Consider the following 26,548-nt stretch of genomic DNA (forward strand, 5'->3'; position numbering starts at 1 on the left):
TTTTACAATCCTGCGGTATATAATTTTTATGTAATAAAGAAATACAAAGACTTGCCTCTGATATTTAAAGGCTGCATAATTCCTACAATAGCAAAGTTATTGACAAATTCTAGAGGCGAATAGTTGTGCCCACGCAAGCAGAACCTGAGGCTCAATTCAGACAAGCCAGAAAGCAGTAGGATGAGCTTGCAATGCAAATAACAGGCAATGTATGGTCCAGACCAGTTCATCTGCTTTTATATTCCATCCTCTCAGCACTTGGGTCATAGCAAATTATTTTCTGGAGGTAAAACAGCAGGTGTAAATATGGTTTGCCAATCTGGACATCACAGCAAACCACAAATGGTTTGCAAACCGTAATTCACCATAGTTTTGAACTTTCTGATTCCGTTTTGCCAGCACCACGGTCTGTCGTGATGACTGAATAGAGTCTGGGTTCTATCTGCAAAACAGGAATCTAGTTTAAAAAAAGAAACAATGGGCCATGATGATACTATGCAAATATAACTGAGGATGGGCGGGGGGAAGCTACTGGGAAATTTATTCTGCTTGGCTGCTAAAGATAAAAGAATGTGTCATTTGTTTTCAGGTCAAATGCTTCTGATGGAAAATAGCCTCTGAGAGCATTTTATAGTTTTTGATCTTTGCATTCCGGCAAGCAAAATCTGAACAAAGCACTGTTTACAAAGAAGATCCAAAAAGTTAACCATACTTTGTTTTTACTAAGCGGAAAGATGTTACCAGTTGGTTTCCTGTGCTTAGCATACGCAAAGGCAAAGACCTCTTTGCGATAGTTCGCTTAAGCAGAAAATGAAATGTAGCAATACTTCACATTTTTATCCCTAGTAGCAGAACATGAAAGCTGGAGATTAAATTTTTAACATCGATATTTTTATATTTTTGGGGGCAAACGGAATCTTGAGATTTGGCTAGCATATCTATAAATGCAGCTGGGGGAGAAAAGAGGAAAATTCAGCTTTCCACCAGGTACGTTTCTTCCCACAAGGTCTCCCCCATTTAGTTATTTTGTAGACTACATCTGGTATCAGTTTCTACCTGTGTTATAACCAGCAGGCAGAAAGCTACTTTGACATGGACCAAGGGCTTAGACACATTCAGTGGGCTCTCTCTTTAAAACAGCAGACAATTTATGTCATATCAAAACGATTTCTAAAAATCTCAAGTCTGAAAAGCAATCCCAAGGATAGATTCTGAAGTTCATTTGGTATGTGGAATGAGCTGTGGAACTCTTTCACTTCCAGCCAATGGCTATTGCGACCAAGTGCAGAACATCACAAGCTTACCTACTTGTTACCTTCCCCAACATTAGCTGGATTACTGTCATGTGTTATATGTGGGGCTGCTTCTGAAGACAGTTTGGAAACTTTTGGAGGCTTTTGGTTTTGATACTTTTGGTTGCCCTTTTTTGCAAGTTATCTAGCCCTACAATAGCCTTTCTGAGAACAGCACGTTGGGCTATGCCTTAGATACTTCATCCCTGCTTCACCCCTATGTGGCATTCCAAATAGGGTCATATAATCAAAGTGCGTAACAGCATTACAACACTGGTGATTTATTTCTCTTTTTCCCTTTCCTAATTATCCCTCTCACAGAATTACGCTAGTCTTTCACAGGTGCTGCATACAAAGTTACTATTCTCATTGTGCTATCTATAATGACTCCAAGATCTCTTTCTCCTCCAATGTTCATCAGTTTCAGTTACTTAAGGTAAAGGTAAAGGTACTCCTGCCCGTACGGGCCAGTCTTGACAGACTCTGGGGTTGTGCGCTCATCTCACTCTATAGGCCAGGAGCCAGCGCTGTCCGCAGACACTTCCGGGTCACGTGGCCAGCGTGACGAAGCTGCTCTGGCGAGCCAGAGCCGCACACGGAAACGCCGTTTACCTTCCCGCTAGTAGGCGGTCCCTATTTATCTACTTGCACCCGGGGGTGCTTTCGAACTGCTAGGTTGGCAGGCGCTGGGACCGAGCAACGGGAGCGCACCCCGCCGCGGGGATTCGAACCGCCGACCATGCGATCGGCAAGTCCTAGGCGCTGAGGTTTAACCCACAGCGCCGCCCGCGCCAGTTACTTATCAAACCTAAATTGCCATTCTGTTGGTCAGCTCCCCAGTTAGAGAGATTTTATTATCCAGAAAAACCTGAAAACTTGACAACTTTGTCACTCAACCCAAACTTCTGATGATTAATGAACAAGTGGAACAGCACTAGTCAGCTTAATTGAAACAGGTATCTTTCCCAAATATTTCACGGTAAAGGCAAAGAATTAAGTCAATAACTTCTCCAAAATCTCCTTCACCTCCCCACCCTAAGGGGTAACAAGGGTAGACCTCTATTTGGGTTTGACTGTAACCAAGCTGGTCCAAAAGGGAGGCACTCCTGAACACCCCACAAATAGCCAAGAATGAAACATATGGGGTAGGGTAAATCTACTGTTAGCACAAAAATGTGATATTTTTCACAGTAGAAAGACTGACAATGACAGTGCAATTTAAAGATGCAATCTATCCAGAGACTTTCAGAGGCACACCACTTTAATGGAGGTCTGTAATTCAATAATGTTATTCCCATCAATGGTTACTTTCCCCAATGAAGACAGATTTTAAATCTAATGAACCTGCATATTTTTAGCCTGCTCCTCCTCTATGAAGGTCAGGGTGGCTTACATTACACTGAAGTTCCCATTTTACCTGTGCAACACCCTTATGTGGTAAGCTAAGTGGAAATAGTAGCTTGCCAATGCTGCCAAGAAAGCTTTACGAATGGACAGAGACCCGACCTTATATTTCCCAGACACAAACTGAAAGCTCTACAGGCCAACGCTTACAAAGCTTGTGAGGGCAGCACAGCTTGCCAGCAACATGGGTGGTTTTTTGGGGGGCGGGGGTTTACCAAGGCAGATAAAAATCGTAGGCTCATGTGTTTTTAATATTGTGTTTTAATGTTGTAACCCATCCTGGGACCTTAGAGTGAAGGGTGGCAGACAATAATAATAAGCAATAAATAATATTTTTAATGTAAAGTACAAAATTTAAGTCAATACTGAACTGAGAAAACACAGGCAGAAAAAGTCTAGTTTATGACTTAATCCATTCACACATTCTGTATAGTATCGAATCCAATAATTCCTTAAACCGATTAACTGAAACCCTGATAAAAGAGAGACAACCAATACAGCTGTTTTAAAACAGGGTTTATATGCAATCTAAATGGAACATCAGCAGTTGCGTTTTGAATCAGTTGAAGTTTCCGAGTTCAGTGACAGCCCCACAGAGAGGGCACTGCAATAATCCAACCTGGAAGTTACCAGAGCATGGAGCACAGAGGCCAAGTCACTTCTGTCCAAAGGAGGCCATAGCTGGTGAACCAGCTGGAGCTGGAAAAGGACACTCGTGGCCACTGAGGCAACCAGAGCCTCCAGTGAGAATGCTGAATCCAGGACCACAGCCCAACCTGTGGGCTGCTCCTTTCAAGGGAGTGCAACCCCACCCAGAAAATGCTGTTTCCCCACCTCCCAAACACAAGCACTCAGGGCACATAACACATTTACCAGTCAGCCTGATGACGAGTTCTGGAGAAGTCAAAAGCCAGCACACTCTTTTATGGTATTTTGCTTGGTCTAATAAAAATGTCGCTCCAATACAGATTTTGGGATTTCTTATGGTGCAACATAGCTACCTGTACTTTTAAAAAACATATTGTTTCCTTTTTTTTCTTAATTACCTCCCAGAAGCTGTCACTAGGAACCTCTTCTCCAACAGAATCATAATACGAGTCAGACATCTCTACACACCCAGTGCAATCCGGAGTCTTGTAAATAGGAGTTCTTCAAAGTCTGTAGAGAGGAAATACAAAGATCAGCGGAACAAAGAATTGAACTTGCACATTTTTAAAGAATTAAAATTATTTTAAGTTTGCAGTGGAGAGAGAGAGAGAGAGAAAGACATTTGTTTTATGTATATTATATTATATTATATTATATTATATTATATTATACAGAGCCATATCTGGCAGGATCGAACTGTCAAAAGAGTAAAATACTCAAGCGAAATATTAAGTTAATGGCTTGGTTCACATGTCACGGTAAGCCAAACTTTTACCAGGACTGCACAAACATGCTGGCTCCAAGAAAGGAGCTCACATCCACTTTTCTCCTCTGCAGCCAAGTCAACGTTTGGATTAGCGTATCGTCTGAACCCAGAATGCTGGTAAAGCTCTTTCCTCCTTAACCACAGTCTGTACCCAGGAACAAACCTTCTCTACAGATGGTGATGAAGGAGCAGACAGCTCACCCATGAACCCGGAGTTGGATGATATGCCAAACTCGGGTTTAGTGCCATGCCGAACTGACCAAAAAAGGACAAGAAGGAAGCAGAGTGTTTGCAATCTCCTCCCAGAAAGCAAGGATGTTCACATTAAGCCAGTTTGGTTTCTTGTTATGTGTAAACAAAGCCCAAGTCACCTGTTTTGCATCCAGTCTCCAGGCAAAGCCAACAGGTCTAGGGGCAAGCAAGTCTTGGAGCTTCTGCAGTCAGAATACAAACTCCCAGGGCCAATGTACCAGCAAGGTTACATTACAGCAGTTAGGCAAGGCTGTTTTCTAATTTTAAATGGCATCAGTAAGGATTTTTGGTCCCCTCCTTTCCTCATGTGCTCAGGTCGACTTGGACTATATTCCAGCTACTTACAGAAATCATTTTTTGTTGCCAAGCCTGAACGTTCTTTGTCGACCATCTCACCACCACCTGGATCATAATCAATGCATGTCATTTTTGGAAGCAAAATGCTTAGCAAAGCCCTTAATTTTGAGTTCACACAGAACAGATTTGAACCAAAAGATTTGTTCAATGCATACAGGAAAGTGTTTTCATGGTTGTCAATTACAAAATACATCTAGATATCAAGTGCAGAACAAGGTGCATGTCATGAAAACTGCTATTCATACAGACCAAAATATAGCCAAACCTCCATGCTGAGTTCTAGCTAAGGATTACACTGCTACCACCAAAATTTTGAAATTTTAGCCAGGCAACTCTGAGAGACAGACAGCAAAGAGCTTACCCATAGCAGCCTTGGCTCTATTTAAATTTCTACTGTCCCAAATTTTCATTTGTGATGAAGAAAGTCATTCAAACCTCCAAATTATAAGATCTTTTTCAAACTTATATACAGTAATGTCCTTTTGTTTTTAATAAATTGGCTTCCGAGACCAACCTTATGGAAATATTTACCTTTCAGAATTCAGCCTATGACTTTGTAATGTTTACATGCCAAGGGAACCTGGGAGTGGTTAATACAGCAGTGAAGAAACACACACTCTTTCCAATCAGACAAGTCATAATATTTTTTGAATAAAGCACTTTCTTCATGATACATCAAGTTATGCTAATATTAATTTTAAGGTTTGTACATATCATTGATGCTACATGGTGAGAAAGTAGGAACAGGCATATTTGGGGAAATATTATGAAGTCATAGCAACGACCACGCCAGAAAAATCTCTACTCACACAGGACTTTTTAAAAATAAACTAGATACTAAAATACCAACATTAAGCTAGTGATGACTCACTCCAGTCTCCTACAATACAATGATTAGAAGAACAGCCAGTACCTTAACATATCTGATGAAAGAGATTGACTTTGCCTTCCCCCACTCAGCACAAAAGCAATTGCCCTGGCATTTATCTCTACAGCAGTAGAGAAGCGTAACTGGATTGTGTCTCATCCTTAATAGTCCAGACTACTTTTTAAAAATGAGGGAGCTGTGACACATTTAGACTCAGTTTCACAAAACAAAGCTGTATAAAAAATGAGTGGAAATGAATTCAGTATCTCAAAGGGAAAGAGTATGTCACTCATTCTTAGAATATTAAAAATAATTAACTCACATCACCAGGTGCTCAAAAGGCTTGGCAAAATTACTTATGTGTATGTCAGGGAACTGCCATCAGTGCCGGAGGGAGAGAGCAAGATCCAGAGGGATTCCAGAGAGCGTCCCGGGATTGGGAGAGGCAGCCCATCTTCTGGGGAAGAATCAGTGTAGCACCAGTGGAGAAGGGGGGCAGGTGGGAAGCGACGAGGCGGTCCCATGACTCCTTGCCGGGGACCAGCGGGGAGAGTAGGGGTCCTCCGCTGCCTACGCCCTCCTTGCGCAGAAGGCTTTCGCACAGAGAGAGTAGGAGGAGACTAGGCGTCAAAGAGCTTCTTTGCTGGAAGAAGTTTAAGAAACGCCCACTGACAGATTCTGCCAGCGATTCTGCCACGGGTGAGTGGCTGTCCGGACAGAAAAGGTTCACTCAGGCAACCCAGCCAGGTGTTTGCACTGGCTTACGCACAAGCAACCCCTAGAACCACTACAGTGTACTCTTGATCCAGATTTACACCTACCATTCTTATTTATGTCGCACAATTTATAAACCACTTGACTGCAAAAACAACCACCACAAAGTTGCATGTTCTTCTTCAGCTATATGCTATACTAAGCCAACTCTGGAGAAGAAAAGTATTTTGAACAATGGACAGCTATTGATTCTTGTGGACTACTTAAAGGAGCATTCAGATTTTTAAATCGCCTAGCCTTCCTTTAAGCTGCTAGCCTTCCAAGTCTCACCCAAAGCACGGAAACTGTTGAGCTCACGCTGGAAACTGAAACCATCAAGGTTGGAAGCCAAGGGCATCTGTGGGAAGAGAGAGCACTAAAGTGGCAGAACATGATGAGGGCAGCCAGTCCTCTGTGCTATGGCAATGCCTCCCCATGCAAAGCTCAGGGAAACGTTGGCTCAGAATTGGGGGGAGAACCAAACAGGAGGGACAAACGTGTGAAGTTTTTTTGAAGGGGGGATGACTGACTTTGGCAATGGTGCTGCTCATCTCAATCTCAACAGCCACATTTTTCTCCTTGGAATGCCATCATATCATGACACAGCATCATTCTGAGGGGGCTTCCAGTAATGATTGCCCTAATGACCATCTCCTAATGATCAGTCAGATATTCCTAAGAATTTTAGGAAATTATCTGTATAGGATCGGGGGTTACACACAGAATGTCATCATCTATATTAGTTACCCACTTACACACCCATAGGCACCCACACCACAACAGTGAAACCGTCACAACTGTTAAAAGTTAAATTATAATATTTTCCAAAATTTTAAAAGATACTGAAATGACTAGAAATCAGACTGGGAAAATAATGTTGCAATTATATGCACATTTACCAAAAAATGCTTCAGCTCAAACACTCACAGGATTGGCCTATGAATATAATATACCTCAAAAGTATCAGAAAGAGGCCAAACATGTTACCTAGAAATAGTACTACAGGTGTAAGTTTGGCTGAGAAAATGTGGTGTCAAAGCACAGCAAACCATGATTGCTTGAAATAGAATATTTGATGACGTGGAAATAAATTAATTGGCATTTCCAGTACATTATCAGCCTCTTCAATGATTATTTGATAAATAATGACAGTGCTGCTTTCTAGGAAATGCAATACCCACAACAAACAAAATTTCAATAGCTTAAAAAAGGCATCACTTTACTAACTAGATAGAATAAAACTGGTCAGATACTTGGATGAAGAAGCCTAGCCTCAGTTAAGGCTATTAAGTACTTACTAGCAAGTTGCCTGCAAGTCATTATTTTTACCCACAATGATCTCGACCAAACATGCTTTAGCTCATGTCTGAACATAGTTGTAATGCTCCAATATGCAAAACCTGACTGCCAGAGTTTTAGGATTAAGTAATGGAGAATTATTTTACAGGAAAACATTTCCCTGCCTGGCTGATCACATGACCCTATTGCATAATAGTCTCCCATGCTAATGTGATGTTTTAAGATCCGAGCAGATTAGCTGAACTTAAACTGAACTTTGATACACACATGGATGTTCTAAATTGTTTTTAAATAGCATCCAAAGTTGATTACAACAGACACTTCACACTAGAGGACGATGCTTTCACTTTGACAAAATTCACTTTGAAAAACTGACTCCTTTCTATTGACTGCATTCAAAGGCAGAATCTGCACCACTTCCCTACTTCCTCGTCCCAAAACTGCTTCCTCACCACTTTCCCCTCCTAAAACTGTTTCTAAGACAATACCAGAAGCGACTTTCTAAGAACAATTTAAGCCTTGAAGCATACTTCAATGACTCCTCCTGGGCAGTCATCTTTCTACCTGAACCATGAGCAGACCTACCCAAGCCTACCATCTTAGTCCCCAGCAAAATACTTAAGTTCCTCATGACATTCGGAGATATTTGTGGAGGCAAGCTAGAATATTTCTAGTGAAAATGCTCAGGGACAGAACACAGTAGTGGAGCTCAGGAATACAATTTAGGATGCAGTGCATTGGGTACAAAAACTGTTTCATGAAATACCACCACCACCCCATGTAAGGCATGATCTGACAGCAAGTGTCGGAAACCTGTGACTCTCCAGTTCCTGATGGGACTCCCAGCTCCCATTAGTTCGAGCCAGCACGGTCAGTGGTCTGGGTTAATATGAGTTGTAGTACACCAGAACAGGCGGCAACCATTTCACACAGGGTTTCCTTTCCCAGCCCACATGAGCATTGGTGGTGTGAACAATTCCACCCTGACCCGGTTACACCTTCCTCCAGAGCCAAAAGTTCTCCTGCGTTCGCAAACGCATGTCCATTGGATGCGCCTGAAATGGTCGCCACCTGGATCTGGAAACTCAACAGGTTCCACACCCATGTCTTACAATCCATTTCTTTAATTACTCACTCAATATTCTGGAAAGCATCACAGAGAATTAGCATCCAACATAAACTGTCATGAAAAATCCCAGGTATGAAAATCCAACTTCTTTTTTTTTAACGTTTCCTTAAGATGTGGTATCATTAACATATGCAATAAATTACACATTATGGCCCAGGTCCAAACAGCAAGGCAACTAGTTCTAAATGCCCAGAGGTGCTTTGAGCATGTGTTTCTCAAATAGGAACCCATCCTCCAAGCTGCCACACTATTCGTCTCTTGTGAAATTAATGAGTTTGAAAAAGCAGTTTCTGCTTTCAGCACCCTCTGCTCAAAGTAAAAATATTCGGCTGGACACACCTAAAAACTCTTTGGGACCTGGCCAGTCTGCAATGCCTTGTTGTGCAACCAATGTGTGAACAGGGTTCCTTTGCAAGCACAGCACTGCATGCCAAGCAAAACCCCACACAATGTCCCCAGAGCTTAAGATTGGAACTTTTTATTTCTGGCCAACTGTTCATTACTAGTAGACCACATCAGGAAGACCAAGCCACAGCTTGGTGTCCTCCTGAATAAGATATGATCGGTGAAATTACAGGTGGTCTGGCAATGAGTAGGAGCACCATTTATCAGCTCAAGCCAATTCACCAGCTGTGACCCTATCTAGAGAAAGATGTTTTCTTACAGTGACACCTGCCCTTCTGGCATCCAATTTCAATGCAATTTGCATTGTCCAAAAGTTTCAGGGGCTACAGAATACAGTTGCTTGGGTGTTGAGGAGGAATAAATGCTCAAAGTATGTTACACCATTCTGGTTCAGCTGCACTGGTTACCTATTTGCTTCCAGACTCAATTCAAAGCACTTGTAATGAACTTCAAAGCCACTAACATTTGGGGTCAAGCCACTTAAAAGGACGACCTACACCCCATATGAACCTATTAGAACATTAAGATCAGCGTTTCTTGTTTGCTAACTAGGAAGGGAAGCTGGCCTGGTAGGTCCAAGAGATAGATAGGGCCTTCCTGATGGGCACTTCCTACAGAGCAGGGGTAGGGGACCTAAGGCCCGTGGGCCGGATGTGGCCCAATCACCTTCTCAATCCAGCCCGTGGACAGTCTGGGAATCAGCATGTTTTTATATGAGTAGAATGTGTCCCTTTATTTAAAATGCATCTCTGGGTTATTTGTGGGGCATAGGAATTCATTCATTTCCCCCCAAAAAATACAGTCCGGCCCACCACATGGTCTGAGGGACGGTGGACCGGCCCACGGCTGAAAAAGGTTGCTGACCCTGATACAGAGCTTCCTTCTGCAGGAAATATGAACAGCAACCTCCTGTCTTCTAAATGGGGTTTAAAAACACTTTCTGTTTGAGGTATCATGGGATGATAAACTGGAGAGGCTGTTTTCAGTCTCTGTGTTGGAGTGGCCAGCTGAAATATACTGAAATGAAACAGAAGGGGTCCTGTTCATGCAAAGACTTCTACTTGTGCAAGGGAAACCTCTGTCCCTTTCCTGCCCCCCATACCCCCCAGTGTGCCCCCAAGGGGCTCTAGAGGGCTGGGGGAGCCCCTAGAACAGAGGGCCTTCTTGGTAGTGGTGCCCACCCTATAGAGCACCCTCCCATCAGATGGCAAAAGAGATAAACAATTCTACAACTTTCCAAACACATTTGAAGGCTGTCCTGTATCAGGACGTTTTTCATGTTTGATGTTATAAGTAATTGTTGATGTTATGATGATGATGATGATTCCACTTTCAAAGCCCATGCATACTACAGACAGTTGCAGTATAGGCAGATTGCACACTCACTGAACAAAAAGGTGTTCATTCAGACAAAATAATGCCTACCAAACTCTCATCCCCCCTCAGAATTTTTTTAAGTGATATCTTTTATTATGACTTATTTGTATTGGATCGGATTGCTGTACATTTTGATGTTTCTTCAGCTTGTAAACCGCCTTGAGTATAGCAAAATGGAAATATGGTATACAAATTAAAAGGAAAATGAAAATGAAAAGTGAAAAATGAAATTGGCCATGCTGCCTGGGACTGATAGGAGTTATAGTCCAACAACAACTGAAGGATACTACTTCGTCTCCCCTGGTTTAAACATTATTCACTCTCCCAAGTAACAACTAATGAAGAAGAACCAGATAGGCAAACTCAAACTCCTTCACACACTTTGCCTTGCTAAATATAACAGAGAAGGGGGAGAAACTTGTCTGCAGCTTGCAGGGGAAGCTACACATCTGCCCAAGTGCTATAAGAATGACATTTTGACCTCACTAGTGAGCCACAAATGTTGGTGGGGTTAAGCTACTTGCAACCAAAAACATCACTCCAACTGAACAATTCTGACTTGTCCATAGATTGAAAGGGAACTCAGCCAAACAAATACTTTATTTAGCAACAAACAGTACCAGCCATGAATGGACACTAAAATCTCAGATGTTCCTCTACAACATCTTCCACCTTCATAATAGACAATTTGCAGAATCACATACAGTAATGGATAATAACACTACTTTTCCATCTATTCAGCAATATCCCTTGCTTCCCAATTTAATGCAATACTGAAACTCATATATACTTTTGGTAACCTTAAGAAGCCCTTTCCAAATGTTAACTTTTAATTTCATTAAAATTTGTTCAATTCACCCTACCCCCAAAAAATCCATACCAGCTTAACAAAACCAAATCCACAAAAAACACTAAGCTATCAACAGAAGATACCAGCATCATAAATTTCAAAAAAACAAACACCTGTTTAGCTGGTCCAGATAACTAGGGATTAAAGTTTTGAAGAGTTTACAAATCTTTACAAAACTTCTTTGTTCCTCAATTCCTATTACTACGTTTTTCTTTTAATAGTGGCAAGTCAGAATATCACTTGAATTTCTAAAGTGAAGGAAAGAAAACATTTTGAAATAATTGTGACTCACTATGTATGTTGCTTTGAGTAACTAGGAAACCTTAAGTAACTTGACATTATACAGCAGTTCTATCTTTGATGGGGACAGAACTATTCTGGAAAAGCCTAGGCTACCTTAGCTGGATAAAAAATGCCCCTTATGCCAGACATGATATGGCTAACAACAAATTAAGAAAGAAACACAGGCAATGAAACGGTAACACCAGAGAAAGGCAATACATGAAGGCCTAACTTTATATCCCATTAAAAACAAATATAATGTACCTGCAATTAAGTAAATCCACAAATAACTAATCCCTGACCTTCTATATTAGAGGTGCTCCGAAAGTGCTTGCAGTCACGCCAACACTAATTCATATTTAGCATTTGATCTATTATCCTATAGGTGAGGTTTCTTTTAGGCCAATAATTTTAAACTAAGTTTGCAATACCATCTATCTTCTTACAAATACCTTAAGCATTCCACATTCTTCCCAATTTCACATGCTTGCATAATCATGTAGATCTGTGAACCCTGTGCCTGTCTTCTCCTAACAGAACTGTAATACCTGCAGTGTTCTGCAAACAGAATTCTCACGGCACATTTCATCATTTCCTGTTGGCAGCTAAACTCCTTGTAGCTCAAGATAAGGTCATTCTTTCATACTGCAGATCTCTTCCCCCACCAGCCAAAAGGTTGTTTGTTTGTTTTGTTTTTTTACTGCTTATATACTGCAGTTTCTGCACTAACCTGCCTCTCCCAAGAAATTGAAAATATCTGAAACTAAGAAACAAAAAATATAATCAGTTGGACAAAGAATTACTCAGCAGATCTTATGTTATACCTATTATGTGCACATATAGGGAAAGGAATGGTGCCTAATTTTTATTTCATTTCCCAGCCACTACCTCCTAGGCAACTCACAAACAGTCTAACAACAGCTAGTCTGACAAATTATAAATCCAATTTTCAGCCAAGATAAGACAAGGTGATGAGATACCTCCTTATTCCCTGGATTTTAATGAATTCTATATTTCCACATAGAATGGTTAATCTTTAAAAAATATATTAGGATCAACAGCAGCAATTAACACTATTTTTCTTGTTCAGACGCACACACATGAAGACTAACAATGAAGGAGTTTCCTTTACGTCACCTTCTTTATAATTACATAGTTTGATGAAGATCACAAGATAGTGCCTTGGGGAAAAAAACACAAAGTCTGCAGGAGCTCAAGGTTATGCTAACATTATGCTGGCATTTTTTTCCTGTAGCCTGAAGGATTTCAAGCCACTACTAAATAATATGGAACCCATACGTATTCACCAGTTACAGTCTATATTCCAGAAAAAGGTTATCCTGCCCACCCCCCAAATACCAAGATTCAGAAAGAATTGTGCTAAATTATTCTTTTCTTTTCACTTGCCAACATCCAAGCAACCAACAAAATAATAAAGTGAACAGAAACATAAATTAAGGAATACAAGGTCAAAGCCGATCAATGAAAACTGATTTGTTGCAGATCAACAAATCAACCAATCATGACATGGTCAGGAATATAAAACGAATTTGGAGCCTGAAAAATGAGTCAGCAGCATCAAAGAAGTGCTTCTTAGGAGGGTATTCACTTAGTGGGACAGTACCAGCAAAGAAGCCTAAGCCCTCAACACCTGCCTAACCCTCCCCCCCCCCCCCCAGAATGGGATGGTCTTAATGAATGGACAGATTTACATGGGATATCCAGTACTGCTAATCTATCAGATATTCATGAACAGCAACCCCAATTGCACCAAAAAAAGGGAAGTTTCAAAGCCCCAGTGAAAACTGCAATACCATACTAGCCAAGCAAAGGACAATCACAGAATGCCTTATGGTGGTTTATTTAAAAATACAGTAACTGGAATGCCACAATATGTTCAGTTTTACTAATACATTGGGGATGCAGAATTTTGTTTTCAAGTGAGACAGTGCTCTGTAATCAGACTGAGTGGGCGAGGAACCTGATCAAAAAGAGAGCTGAATCCCCTTTGCACCCCCTGCATGCACACAGACACTTTTCTCTTAGATGAGTTTACCACAGAGCTGGCTGAAATTTAAAGTGTCCAGAGTGGAAACTACACACATATTTTAAAAAGTTCTGAAAATGCTTTTTTTTAAAAAGTGTTTTTAAAAATACATTGAATTTTCGCCATCTAGTGTCACATTGTATACTGCACTTAAAACACACCTAAAACGTTTTATTTCCAGATGTATAGCTGAGTCCCAGGAAGACAATCTGCAGAGAGGTTATCACCATTATCACCTTTTGCACTTAAAAAAATAAATCCACCCATCTTTATGTACAAGGTGGTGGACGCTCATTTCTTGGAGGTTTTGAAGCAGAGTCTGGATAGCCATCTGTCATGGATGATCTAGTTGAGATTCCTGCATTGCAGGGGGATGTGAGACTCGGGGTCCCTTCCAACTCTACAATTCCATGATTCTAAACAGGTTTGCTGCCATCACATTTAAGCCTCAGATTTGAAGCAATTACTGACAACATAACTAGGTCAGTCATTCAGGCCATACTCAAAATCTGAAAGAACACAGAAATTAGGGCAATAACCATTAGTATTCAACACCTACAAGACTGTGATTTCATTGATAATACAGTGGTACTTAATTCGTTCCGGAGGTCCATTCTTAACCTCAAACTGTTCTTAACCTGAAGCACCACTTTAGCTAATGGGACCTCCTGCTGCCGCTGTGCTGCCGGAGCATGATTTTGTTCTCATCCTGAAGCAAAGTTCTTAACCCGAGGTAATCTTTCTGGGTTAGGAGAGTCTGTAACCTGAAGCGCATGTAACCTGAGGTACCACTGTACCAATATCTGCATTTTCACTCACTCACCCACACAAACCCAGCGGAAGTTTGGGAAAACTTTCTCCCTCTGGAAAACTGGGAACTTCTAACTCTTCCCTGACACTAATGTCATAAACCAACAGAGACTTGATTTTACATGTTTGGCTTCTTCAGAGATCAAACTATACATGTTGTGTATTAAATACCATATTTTTTGCCCTATAGGGCACACCGGCCCATAGGGCGCACTTATTTGGGGGGGAGGGGGGAATTATTTCCCCCCCCCGAGCTTGCCAGGCTGGGGGTGGGGGAAGCCCGAGCTTCCCCCGACACCAGCCCCATAACGGGTCCGGGTGCGATGGCGAGGTTGCATTCAACCTCGACATCGCTCCCGGAGCTTGCTGCTATCCGAAGCCCAGAGAGCGCGGCGCTGTAGCCCGCTGCACACCCCGGGCTTAGGGCAGCTATCCGCAAGCCTGCGGCGCCCGGCGGGAACTCCCGCAGGCTTGCGGATAGCTGCCCTAAGCCCTGGGTGCACAGTGCACCCCGGACTTCGGGCTGCAGGCAGCTATCCGCAAGCCTTTGGAGCCCGTGGGAGTTCCCGCCGGGCTCCGCAGGCTTGCGGATAGCTTCCTGAAGCCTGGAGAGCGAGAGGGGTCGGTGTGCACCGACCCCTCTCGCTCTCCAGGCTTCAGCGAAAGCCTGCATTCGCCCCATGCCCCATAGGACGCACACACATTTCCCCTTCATTTTTGGAGGGGAAAAAGTGCGTCCTATAAGGCGAAGAATACGGTACTTCAAAAGACTTTTCCAGTAGCCCAAAGTAGCTAAAATGAAAAATTATTAATTGAAGTGTGTTTGTAACCACTTCTGATGTGTAAGTAACCAGTGTTTAAAGAACAAATTCTCCCCAACTTAACAGATGTGTGGCACAGTGTGGAAAGGATTCTGAAATGTTGTCCTGGTGACCTTTATAAACTTCTTATTGTATGGCTGGCCACTTGCTATTCTAGAGATGGTCTCTATTAATTTACGGTATACTTCTAATGCACACTGAGAACTTGATCAATTTTCTAAATAAATCTAAATGTTAATATTTATGCCAATGTACCTTATATTTTTGGTATAATCTTTTCCCCAAGGTGGGGAGGAGAGCAGTGAAGCTAATAGAAGAGAACAACAGGGAGGGACCAGATGTTCCCAGGAAAGGCAAGGGCTAAGTTCTAGCTCAGATTGGGAGGAGGGGAGATACAAGCCAGCTCTAGCCAGGAGGGTAGAAAAAAGAGCGGGAAAGCGAAAGGAACAATGGCGCCTTCGCCATTTTGAGGGTGGCTGGTCACAGAGAAGCAGAGCTCAGAAGGTATCTGAAATAAGGGACTCTGAGGAAGAATAGTTAAAGATAAGAACCGTTTACAAGATGGTTTGTTAATACACAATAAAAAGTTATAAAAGAACAAGAAGCGTTTGTGTGGTGATCTGAAGAGGACAACGACCAGCCCCGACAATTAGGAATTTTCCTAATTCAACTCCCCCCCCCCCTTGAAAATGCCATCTCTCCTTTTGGCAAAGGCTTCAAGCAGCACAAGAGAACAGCATCCCTCCACCGTTGTATGTCCACAGCGTCTGCATGCAAGAGGTTCCACTTATCTGTCCTGGCTAACAGACTGATCCTGCCTTAATAAGACAGCACCTTTATTATTTTATTTTATTTTATTTTATTTTATTTTATTTTATACTGTACCATCTGTGTACACAGCATTTTACAACAAACAGGTATGACAGGTTCCTAATGCCCCTCACCCTGAGGAGCTGCCAACCATCTAGCTCCCAATATTCAGGCTAAGGTGGTCTCCCTCAACCACCCCCCAGGGCTCATTCCTAACCATCCTACTCTGACAGGAAGAGATTCCTAGTTTTCAAAAATGATTTCCCCCTGTACTTTGTCTGAATTAGTTTATTACATAACCAATCAATTCAGGATTCTTGTTTAATATTTCTGTGTATACACAGGGCAACAGAGGAAGGGGAGAAACGGAGCCCCATGTAGGTAGGGGAAGAATATGTGATTATTTCAATTACACGTTCTTTGGCTTAGCTACAGAAAGATACAGAGCCAACTAAGTAGTTACACTAATGGGAGCCAGTCCAGTAAGTCCTGCTAGCACAATGGGGCTCTCCTTCCGCGGTAGTTTTTCAGCAGAGTTTGGACGGCCTCTGCCGAATATGGTCTAGTTGAGATTCCTGCATCACAAGGGGTCGGACTAGATCATAGCTGTCAACTTACAGATTTGAAAATAAGGGACCAGCAGCCTCGAAAATAAGGGATCAGCAGCCAAAATAAGGGATTTTGGCTTAGCTTATGCAGAAATCCACCACTGATGGAGCCATGCTGCTTTGGCTGCGACTGACTGTGTTTTGAGGGGGTTGGACTAGATGATCCTAAGGGTCTACGACTCCCACCAAAGAAGAGGGGCAGACAAAACTGATGAACGACGTCCAGATGGCAAAGCTTCCAGGCAGAATTAGAAACCAGGAAGAGGACCTCTTTAATAAAGAACGGGGAAAGTTTATAATTTATTTGAAAAGCTATTGTAAAGAGTTACATACGTTGGTAGGATTGACAGAAAACTTGTAGTAAAAATTTGAACTATGGATGGACAAATGATTTATAAAAATAGCGTTATGAAAGGGATGCAGAGGGGGAAATCACTACATTAAGATGCTGTACTGGTTGGAGGGGATGCTAAGCAGCACGTCGGGGCTGCCGTCGTCCTGGCGCGAGGAGTTCCATCGGCCCTTCCCCGCCCGAGAGAGAGGGGGGATGGAGAGAGACTGTCGCCCACGCCGCCCGTGAGCCCGCCATGAGGCAGTTGCGGCGGCGGCGGCGCAGCTGCTGAAGTGCCGCCCTTCTGCGTCCCTCCCCATCCCCTCCTCTTCCTGCTCCCTCAGGCCACCTCCTCAGCCACCGCCGCTGCTGCCTCCGGCTTCCCCTGGCAGCAAGGCGGAAGTCTTGCAAGAGAGGGACTGCCTGCCCGCCCGCCGCCACCCATCTCCTCACGACGCACCCCTGAGGGGGAAAAGGGAGAGACGGGGACGTGGCAGCTCGCGCGCGCGCTCTCTTGCGCGGCAGAGAACCCCGAGCCGCTGCTTCCCTCCCGAGCCGGGCGAGCATGAAACCCAGGAAATTTAAGGGACATCATCAATCCGGGACAGCAGCATGAAACGGCACTGGGATAAGGGACGGTTGACAGCTATGGACTAGATGACTCTCCGGGACCCTTCCAACTCTACAATTCTATGATTCTGTGATAACCAGAATGGTGAGGGGAGCTGGGAGAACACCCAGAACAGCACACAGATGCACAGAAGGAAGGCCATTCCATCAGGAGGTCAAATCTCATTAGTGCTACTTTGAATTCCACAGTCTATACCCTATCTAAGCTAGGAAGGCATCCCAATATATTGTGGGATTGTATTCAATGTAAGAACACGGCTCTTTAATATAAACTGTTCACAGTACTACTTCCTCTGCTGATACCCTAAACCAGAGTCTGCACAGCTCACAGATACTACCATTACCTATTCACAACCAGGTGCCTAAAGTGGAACAGCACCTTCTGCAAAGTAGAACACCAGATAGCAATTAGCTTTCACATGCAACAAGTTCAGTTATTCTTCTTTATCTCTCTCTTTTGCTAGAAATCTCTGCTCTTACAGGCATTCATCTTAATGTTTGGGGCTCTGGTTATTTCATTCTATGAGGTAGTTCTGCAAGTCTGAGATAAGAGAAGCAGGTTTTTCATCTGCCCTAAAACCTACCAAAGGGGATAAGAATATGTGGCATGCAGCCTAACAGGAAGCAGAGCTTAATTTTCCCAACACATTCTTTCCACACTATTTTGTGAAGAAATTCTGAGGGCAAAACTATTTAGAAGCAGCCTGTAGCATGATCTTACTGCTATTTCATGGGTCAGAGTATGAGTGATGCGCTAGAGGCCTTATTTTAAAGCAAGAACTGTATTCTCGGGAATATACAAGAAGAATCGACCATTATAACTTAAATATAGCCCTGTCCAGAATTATTTGCAGTACAGTACGGCGGGTTTCATGTTTAAGTATTGCCACCTTCTTTGCTCCAAATTACAGAAAGTTTTATGAAGATTTTGAGCAGATCCCTGAATAATTTCATTTCATACTTCCTCTACTGTGGCCCATCAATTACCATTTGAATTCACATTTTTTCATTTAAGTGGTAGAAGAAATATGTGTGGAGAGAACTGCTAATAGTGATCTCAATTATCTGCTTGCTGGCGATTATATAGTCAAAAAAGCTCCATCCATTCATAAGAGGGAAGTTTCAGCATGCTAAGAGAAACCCTGAGTTTTGCAGAAGTGCACAAAACCTTTAAAATAAAGGACTAAGGATGGCATACAAACCGGCATGATGTCCTGAGAGCCCGTGTGGTTTAGTGGTTAGAGTTCTGGGAGACTAGAGTCCATGCAGCTGACTGAGTGGCCTTGGGCCAGTTACTGCCTCTCAGCGTTCCTACTTCACAGGGTTGTTGCAAAGATAAAATGTGAGAGTGGGAGAACCCGCGTGTGCCACCTTGAGCCCCTTGGAGGAAAGGTGAAATATAAATGTAATAAAAAAAATGGCAAAGCTTTCACTCTGCCCATTCAATGAGCTTTCAGTCACCTAACAGTATTTTCCATTTCTTTTTTCCTCCCTGAGAGTTGGGGACTCTGCAAAGCAAATTTCAGGGAACCTGGGATGGGGGAGAGGAAATTCTGTCTTATCTGCTCACATGTGGAATCATGGATATTGCCCTTAAGGGGCAAGCAACCCAAAACAGTTCATTGGGCACTAAGCACAGAATGCTGATGGAGAAAAATAAAACAGAGGATGGGGAATAGAACGGTATGGTTGGAACATTGAACCAAACCACACTGCACTGCAGATGCCACTTGTTTTTACAGATTAAAAATAAATGTCATATTAATGCCAAAAAAACCCATACCTTTATACTTCTGCCTTCATCTTATTCCCTGCTTACTTTCCACTTTAGAAAGTTTACGTAGTATAATGTGTTTTTATGTTGGCCACTAGTAACATCCGTGTTTTCTCCAGGTATTTCAAAAACTAGATTGTTTAAATTAAGCTTAATTTGCATACTAGCTATGCAATAACCATTAAGTCAAATAAATAACTGATAGTATTAAAGCTAGGTAGTAAATCAGGTAAATGCCAGTTAAACCACACACAATGTAATTTGTGCTGCTTTTGAGTAAGAAGGCATATGGATCATTCCACTGTTTTAATCCATAATTCTTTCCTGACATGTTACCAGGTTGTATGCCTTTTCAGAAGAAAAGCATGCAATGCACTGCTATCTCAGAACAGAAAGAACTAAGGAAATGTAGCTCTTGATGCTGGTTATTGTGGTTTCTATGGGAATACAACACTTGTCACAGTTCTGATATAGTGATGAAATTAAGTTCCTTGGTTGATTAACCTTTAAAGACATGGACTTTGTGTCATTATCAAGGCTCATGAACCACTAACCTGTATTTCCAGTTGAACTACAAACTATACAGTACTTCCACAGGGATTAATATATTTCCCTAGACATATTTCAGATGACAAACTTGTACCTTGTCTAATGCTCCCCAAATAAACTACTGGGATAATAGATTTTATACAAACTTTAGTAGTGCTTTAAAATTCATTAGACTTTGTCTGCTTTTTCTTTTGAGGGGTACACCAAAACTTTTTTTCATAAAATGTTTGCCTTAAGCCAACTTGCAAGAGGCATAAGCAATATGAATTCACTCAGACTATTACCCCAAATATATGCTGATTTTCAGACAAAAGGAATCAAAAGCAGTGATTTTCATATTACATGCGGAAGACGATGCAATAAATCAGTCTAAATCACAATTGAAGTGACCCAAAGAAAGCCTTCCCAAACTAGAGTATTAAAGAGTGCTGTCATTATGAATGTCAACTACATATATCAGTCTCCTTTGGATTCTCACATTGCTTCACGGAGCCCAAGATGGTAGACATGGAGCTATTCCACTTTATCCTCTACCACACTGTAAGGTACATTAGATACGCCATTGTCTCTGAGCCTAAAGCCACCTAGTGAGCTTCATGGCTGAATTTTTACCTTCTACCTATTGCCCTGCTTCTCAGCAATGCTTCCCCTCTAGGGAAGTACAACCCAGAGTTATCAAAAAATGGAAACCTTTTCTATCTTGAGAATTTTATCAGGAGGGATCTCTTAGAACCCAGGGTTGAATCTGACTCAAGAGCTCTGTTACTTGTCTACCTTTGGTCATTCTTCCATACATGAACTGGAATTGCCTTAAAGTGTCTCAATACAATTAAATATACAGCATGTGCAGGGAAAAAACCCAATTCATAAGCAGCTAAAGCATCCTAAGAGACCTTGGAGAGTCTTGCTTTTCCCCCTAGACTGAAGTTACACCCAACTTAAGGTCTATTTAGCAAACAACATTTCTTACCTTCTCAAATGCTTGTATAGCCTACCACCCTACCCTGCCAAGCCAAGTCAGCACAACTAATTACAGGTCACATACATGAAATCAACCAAATGCCTCTAAAGCAAATGTTTGTCTAAGTAAGAAAGAGTCATGCTTTTATAATATGTAATCTGAACACAGTGCAAGGAGCAGGCAGTTCCACAACTCTAAACTCACACAGCAACTCCAGTTTATGCTGTCAATACACAAAACAAGTTTCACTTTAAAATACATAATTGAAAGTCAAGTACCACCAAACTTAAATGGTTATTAATATATTTGCATGGAAGTCCTACAGTAGCTCATAGTTTCAAACTATGCATAGACTGAAGGCCTGCTCAGATGCTACTTATCAGCAAAAAAAAATCAAGCAAGCACAGGTCTTGAACACAGTGAGGGGACACAGGAGAACCCTAACTTACATCTCAGTAGCCTTTAGGCAAATGTGGCAGTCTTCACTGCACTGTACAAGAATCAGATTTTTAAAAAAATGTTTGTTACTAAAGCAGTTTCAAAGCATACAGAGTTTTATCTTGCCACAATAATTTTTAAATTCTGTTGACACATTCAGACAGCATACATATCCCCCAGTGTTAGAAATTGGGATAGGAAAGCTATTTGCCACATGGCTCCTGCGTTACGGGCACAAAAACAGAATGGCTAGTCACCATTTTTCTCCCCAATGCAGCAGCACTTTCTGTTTTTTGAGAGAGAGAATATATTTGGTTCTTTTCGCAATTTGTGGTATTTAGAGGGTTGTGACCAGCCACAGCAAAACAGGTCATAAAGAGAACACATTGGGACTTAAGTTTAGGCATGCACAGGACAGCAACACCCAGTGAACTTCATGGCTGAGTGGGGATTAGAACTCGGGTCTCCCAAGTCCTAGTCCTACAGGCACTCTAACCAAGACATCACACTGGCTCTCACTGGGGTGAATCATTTTCTTTCAGTTTGCCAAGTCACAGCGAAACAGCTAGATCTCCCCTGCTGCGCCCCACCTCTGCAAGAGAGAAGCAATCCATTTGTTTGCAAACCACAAAGTGTCTGTCCCCTCACAACTGCTTCTTCACAGCTCATTTAGCACATCAAAAAGCTTCCTGGGGAGCAAACAGAAAGGGAACACTAGCCAGAGATCTCAAGATCTCCTTTGCTAGGTGGAGTGAGTCACAAAAAACCGACTGGCAACCATTTAATTTCGAACGCTGATTCCACAGTATAGTAAAATTGGGAAGTCATGCAACAGCAAAGAATCAAACCATTCAGTGTTCTCCTGGCCTATCAGTTAATTCCTTCTCCTCCAACCAAGACTATGTTAACAATGGAAGCTAGGAGTTCATTTTGCACTTCAACTGAATTTAAACTCAGTAACAACTGACACTTGTGAAACAGCCTGCAAGAGTAACCATTTGGCATGTTACATAATCTGCACGCACAACAAGTATACACATTTCTGTATGACAAGAGTTCGTTCCCCTTTCGTGGCAACTCCTCCTAACTAGGAAGCTCCCTTTAAGACTAAAAGCTGTCTCATTTAGAGCAGCACAATACTCTAGCTAGATAATGATATAGACGTTTTTATAGTCTCAAGGGTCAGGCCTGTATTGCAGATGCCATAGCAACAAACACTGTCCATTTGGACATTAGGTCAAGCAACTGTTACAGAAGGCTGCTTATTTTGGTTTAATGTGTTGTCTGAATTAATAAGCCAGTGTTTGTGATTAGCAGAAAAGCCAGAAAGATTGCAAAGTATGACAGTATCTCTTGGAAGATATATATCTTATCAAGAAGATCAGGTAAGATCCAGGTATTTATTGCAGTCCTCCATATTCACTGCTCTGAAAACTTCAGCTATGTTATGCAGTTTTCTAAGATTTCTAAGTTAATTCATAATAAGTAAAAATTAAAAAGTTGGGTTAAAGTTCAAGACTGGGTTTTTGCAACACACATCATTGCAAAGTCATTAACATGGCTTGTTGAATAATAAGGGAACGGAAAAATGGTGAAGAAAGAAAAGTTTCCTGTCCCCTCCTGACCTCTGAAGTCACCTCCACCCCCTGAAAATCATCTCTGGATGGGGGGAGTCCTCATGAAAAAAATAAATAGGAGGAGTTTAAGACATCATGGTGGAGGGAGATCAGCCAGATCGTGGATCCTAAAGTAAGTTAACTTAAAGAAATCCACAGAAGTGTTTTCTACCCCTCCACTCCCCTGCACACCATCTCACATGGTTCTGGAATCCCCTTCTGATTCTCTGGACAGACTATTTGGGACACAGGTGGCTTCATGAGGAAGAGGATATCGGAAACTGTCCTCCCACAAACCTCTCTAAATTAGCTTACGTTAGGATGAAAGCAGTGATGTATGGAAGTGAGAGCTGGACCATAAAGAAGCCTGACCGCCGAAAAATTGATGCTTTTGAATTATGGTGCTGGAGGAGACTCTTGAGAGTCCCATGGACTGCAAGAAGATCAAACGTATCCATTCTTCAGGAAATCAGCCCTGAGTGATCCCTGGAAGGACAGATCGTGAAGCTGAGGCTCCAATACTTTGGCCACCTCACGAGAAGAGAAGACTCCCTGGGAAAGACCCTGATGTTGGGAAAGATGGAGGGCACAAGGAGAAGGGGACAACAGAGGACGAGATGGTTGGACAGTGTTCTCGAAGCTACAAACATGAGTCTGACCAAACTGCGGGAGTCAGTGGAAGACAGGAGTGCCTGGCGTGCTCTGGTCCATGGGGTCACGAAGAGTCGGACACGACTAAACGACTAAACAACAACAGGATGAAAGCCTCTATCCAGAAAGTCCACCACCACACAATTATCATACCGCTTTTCACAAGATCTCAAATGGAAACAAGTATTAAGTACTTAGAACATGAATAAAAATATAAAATGTCATGACTTAGGTTTTTACTGCCAGTGATAATTCCCACTATAAAATATAAGACTTAAATCTACTGATTACAGGAACACGCTAAACCAACGTAGGTTGTAACAGGTAACTTATTCAAGTATAACTTATTCAACTAAGGCTTCTCTTAAACGACAAGGGCCAGGATCTTGAGAATGCTGAGAAACTAGATTTCATTTTAATGAGAGCAAATTGGCTTCACAAAAGGGCCTCAAGGCTACACTAGGCCAGTTTGCAGCAAACAGCTCCAGGCTAGAAAATTTAAAGCGCAAGAGCTAGGAAATGTAGCATATTTAATGAACAACTCTGATCCCAAAAACCTTCAAAAGACATATAGCAAAGTTCACATAGAGAGAGAGAGAGATATTGAGACTACACTCAACAACTCAAGCTTGCATTTCTATATTGAAATAAAGCTTTTTGGATAATGGCAGCCTTTATAGTATTCCTAAGAAATCTATGCCAAGCTCATTCTACTAAGTAGACTCTTAGAAAAGTTAGTAGAGACTAACCTCTTCCACCAGGTACCCAAATAAAAAAAATTGTTCTCAGCATTCTTGTTCTCATTTTTAAAACTGAAGTTGTTATTCTGTTTTATAATATTGTACGTAGTTTTACTATAGGAACTGATTTGCGGGCTTCAGGGGACCCAAAAGTAAGGCATACGGAACATTTAAAAGTGAACATTTCATTCTCATGAAGATGGGAGCAAGTCTCAAGTTTCCAACATACATGTTTCCCAAATCAATGAGCTGTCTGGTGCACTTAAGGAAAGTGCATTAAGGCAATCAGACGGGTGGGAACATTTCTCAGCTCTTCAGTTTGTTTTGTTGCAGGTCCTGAAAGGCATTCTCAATTAGGGGTGGGGGCAATTCTAGAAGAACGAAGCAAAATATATGGCCAAGGTTAGAATTACATTAGCCAGCCTCTGATTTCAACCCGAAGCAGCGGCCACCAGAAAAGCCGGAGAAATGAATCCAAGTGGAGCAGACAAGCACCTCCCCCCTCCGGACACGAGCAGAGGAAAGACAGAGGCGAACACATGTCTGGATTCAAAGCTCACCTTTCCGTCTCCGGGGAGCCTTAGGCCAGCTGCCCTCCGTCCTGCCCTCCGCGCCGCGTCCGCCCTGCACCTCGACGCCCCAGCGAGTCCGGAGCCTCCGCCCCGAAGCGACTCCCTTCTCCCGCCCGCCCGCCTCCTCCTCCGCCCGCCCTCCCGCGCTGATTGGCCGCCGCCGCCAGGGCGCCGCCTCCCATTGGCCAGCCCGGCGCCCCGCTTCCCCATGTTCTTCCTCCGTGAGCTGTCCATCAAGGCTGCTGGCTTCCTGGCGCAGGCGGAGGGCAGTTCGGGATGGAGCGGCGAGGTGGAAGGCGGGGCTTCACTTCCTCCTCTTCGGAGGAGACCCCAGCCTGGGGGCGGGGCTTAGCAGAGCTCGTCCTGGGACGCGGCGCTGTTCTTACTCGGAGGGACACGCGCAGCCGGCGCCTCAGCCTCAGGCCCAGCAGCCGCCTCTTGGCCGGCGCCCCGCTCCGGCTGGGGCTGGGCGCAGGGGGCCCCGGGCCCTCGGCAGGTGGAGTCTGTGGCCCTTGGCTGCTCTGCTCTTCCGGGGCGGGGAGGCCAGGCTGCTCTTGCAGGGACCCCACGTCCTGCAGCTGCTTCGCCTCCTCCTCTGGCTCTGGTCTTCTTCTTCATCTGCCCACTGGATGTGCTTGGTCTTCTTCTTCTTCTTCTTTTTTTTTAAATAATTTTTATTAAGATTTCAATAAAAGTTAAACAGAAGAACATAAAAGTTAAAATACAAAAACACACAATACATAATCCAAAAAGAAAAAGATGTGCTTGGTCATCTTCTTGCTCTTCCTTTTTTTTTTTTTTTAAATGATATTTATTAAAGTTTCAAAAAATACAAAAAATACAGAATACAAAAAGAAAAAGAATAAAGTTTTTAAAATATAACCAAAAAAGTAAAAAATAAAAAGAAACATACCAAATAAGACAGTTAAAAAGACATTAATTTTCCATAACCTATCTTCCCTACACTTATTTCCCCGGACCTCCTCATACCTCCCTTTTTTGTATTCCAGTTCAATTTGTTAGTTCAGCAAATCCTTACCATTGAGCTTTTACCCAATTGCAAACCTTTTTTCATATCTCTTAAAGCATTACAGCTAAAAACCTCTTAGTTTCTATCCAACATCCTTCTAAGATTCCTTAATTTTACAATATTTCTGTAAGTAGTCTTTAAATTTCTTCCAATCTTCTTTCACCGACTCTTCTCTCTGGTCTCGGATTCTGCCAGGCATTTCCGCCACATCTTCTTGCTCTTCCAGGCCATGAGGGGGGAGGCAGAGCTGCTGGTGCTGGGTCCCCAGGTCTCAGGAGGGGGACGTCTCCTGGCGTCCCCAGCAGCCTCCACGCTGCCGGGGTCACCAACATGGCTGCTGCCAGGCAGAGGCTGCTGCTTCTGCAGCTGGGACTTCAGCTCCCCTCCTGCGGCCGCCGCCGTCTCCTTCTCCAAGCCCCCTAGGGTCTTCCGCTTTTCCCATCTTCAGACTTGGCTGCTTGTCACTCCCGCTTCCTCG

The 26,548-nt window shown here is 42.7% G+C and overlaps 1 protein-coding gene across 3 annotated transcripts in view; it reads right to left on the minus strand.

The window, feature by feature from the left end:
* The window catches only part of PACSIN2 (protein kinase C and casein kinase substrate in neurons 2), a 49,332-nt gene extending 24,164 nt beyond the window's left edge, over positions 1-25,168 (minus strand). For all 3 annotated transcript variants that reach the window (XM_081005594.1, XM_081005593.1, XM_081005592.1), the window contains exons 1-2: positions 25,029-25,168; positions 3,743-3,854 (exon numbers count right to left, since the gene is read on the minus strand). In XM_081005594.1, coding sequence (XP_080861720.1) covers positions 3,743-3,802 — 60 coding nt within the window. In that variant the 5' untranslated portion in view covers positions 3,803-3,854; positions 25,029-25,168. The remainder of the gene's footprint in view (positions 1-3,742; positions 3,855-25,028) is intronic.
* Positions 25,169-26,548: the final 1,380 nt, after the last annotated feature.

The sequence above is a fragment of the Podarcis pityusensis genome, assembly GCF_964106645.2.
Source record: "Podarcis pityusensis genome assembly, chromosome: 5".
NCBI lineage: Eukaryota > Metazoa > Chordata > Lepidosauria > Squamata > Lacertidae > Podarcis > Podarcis pityusensis.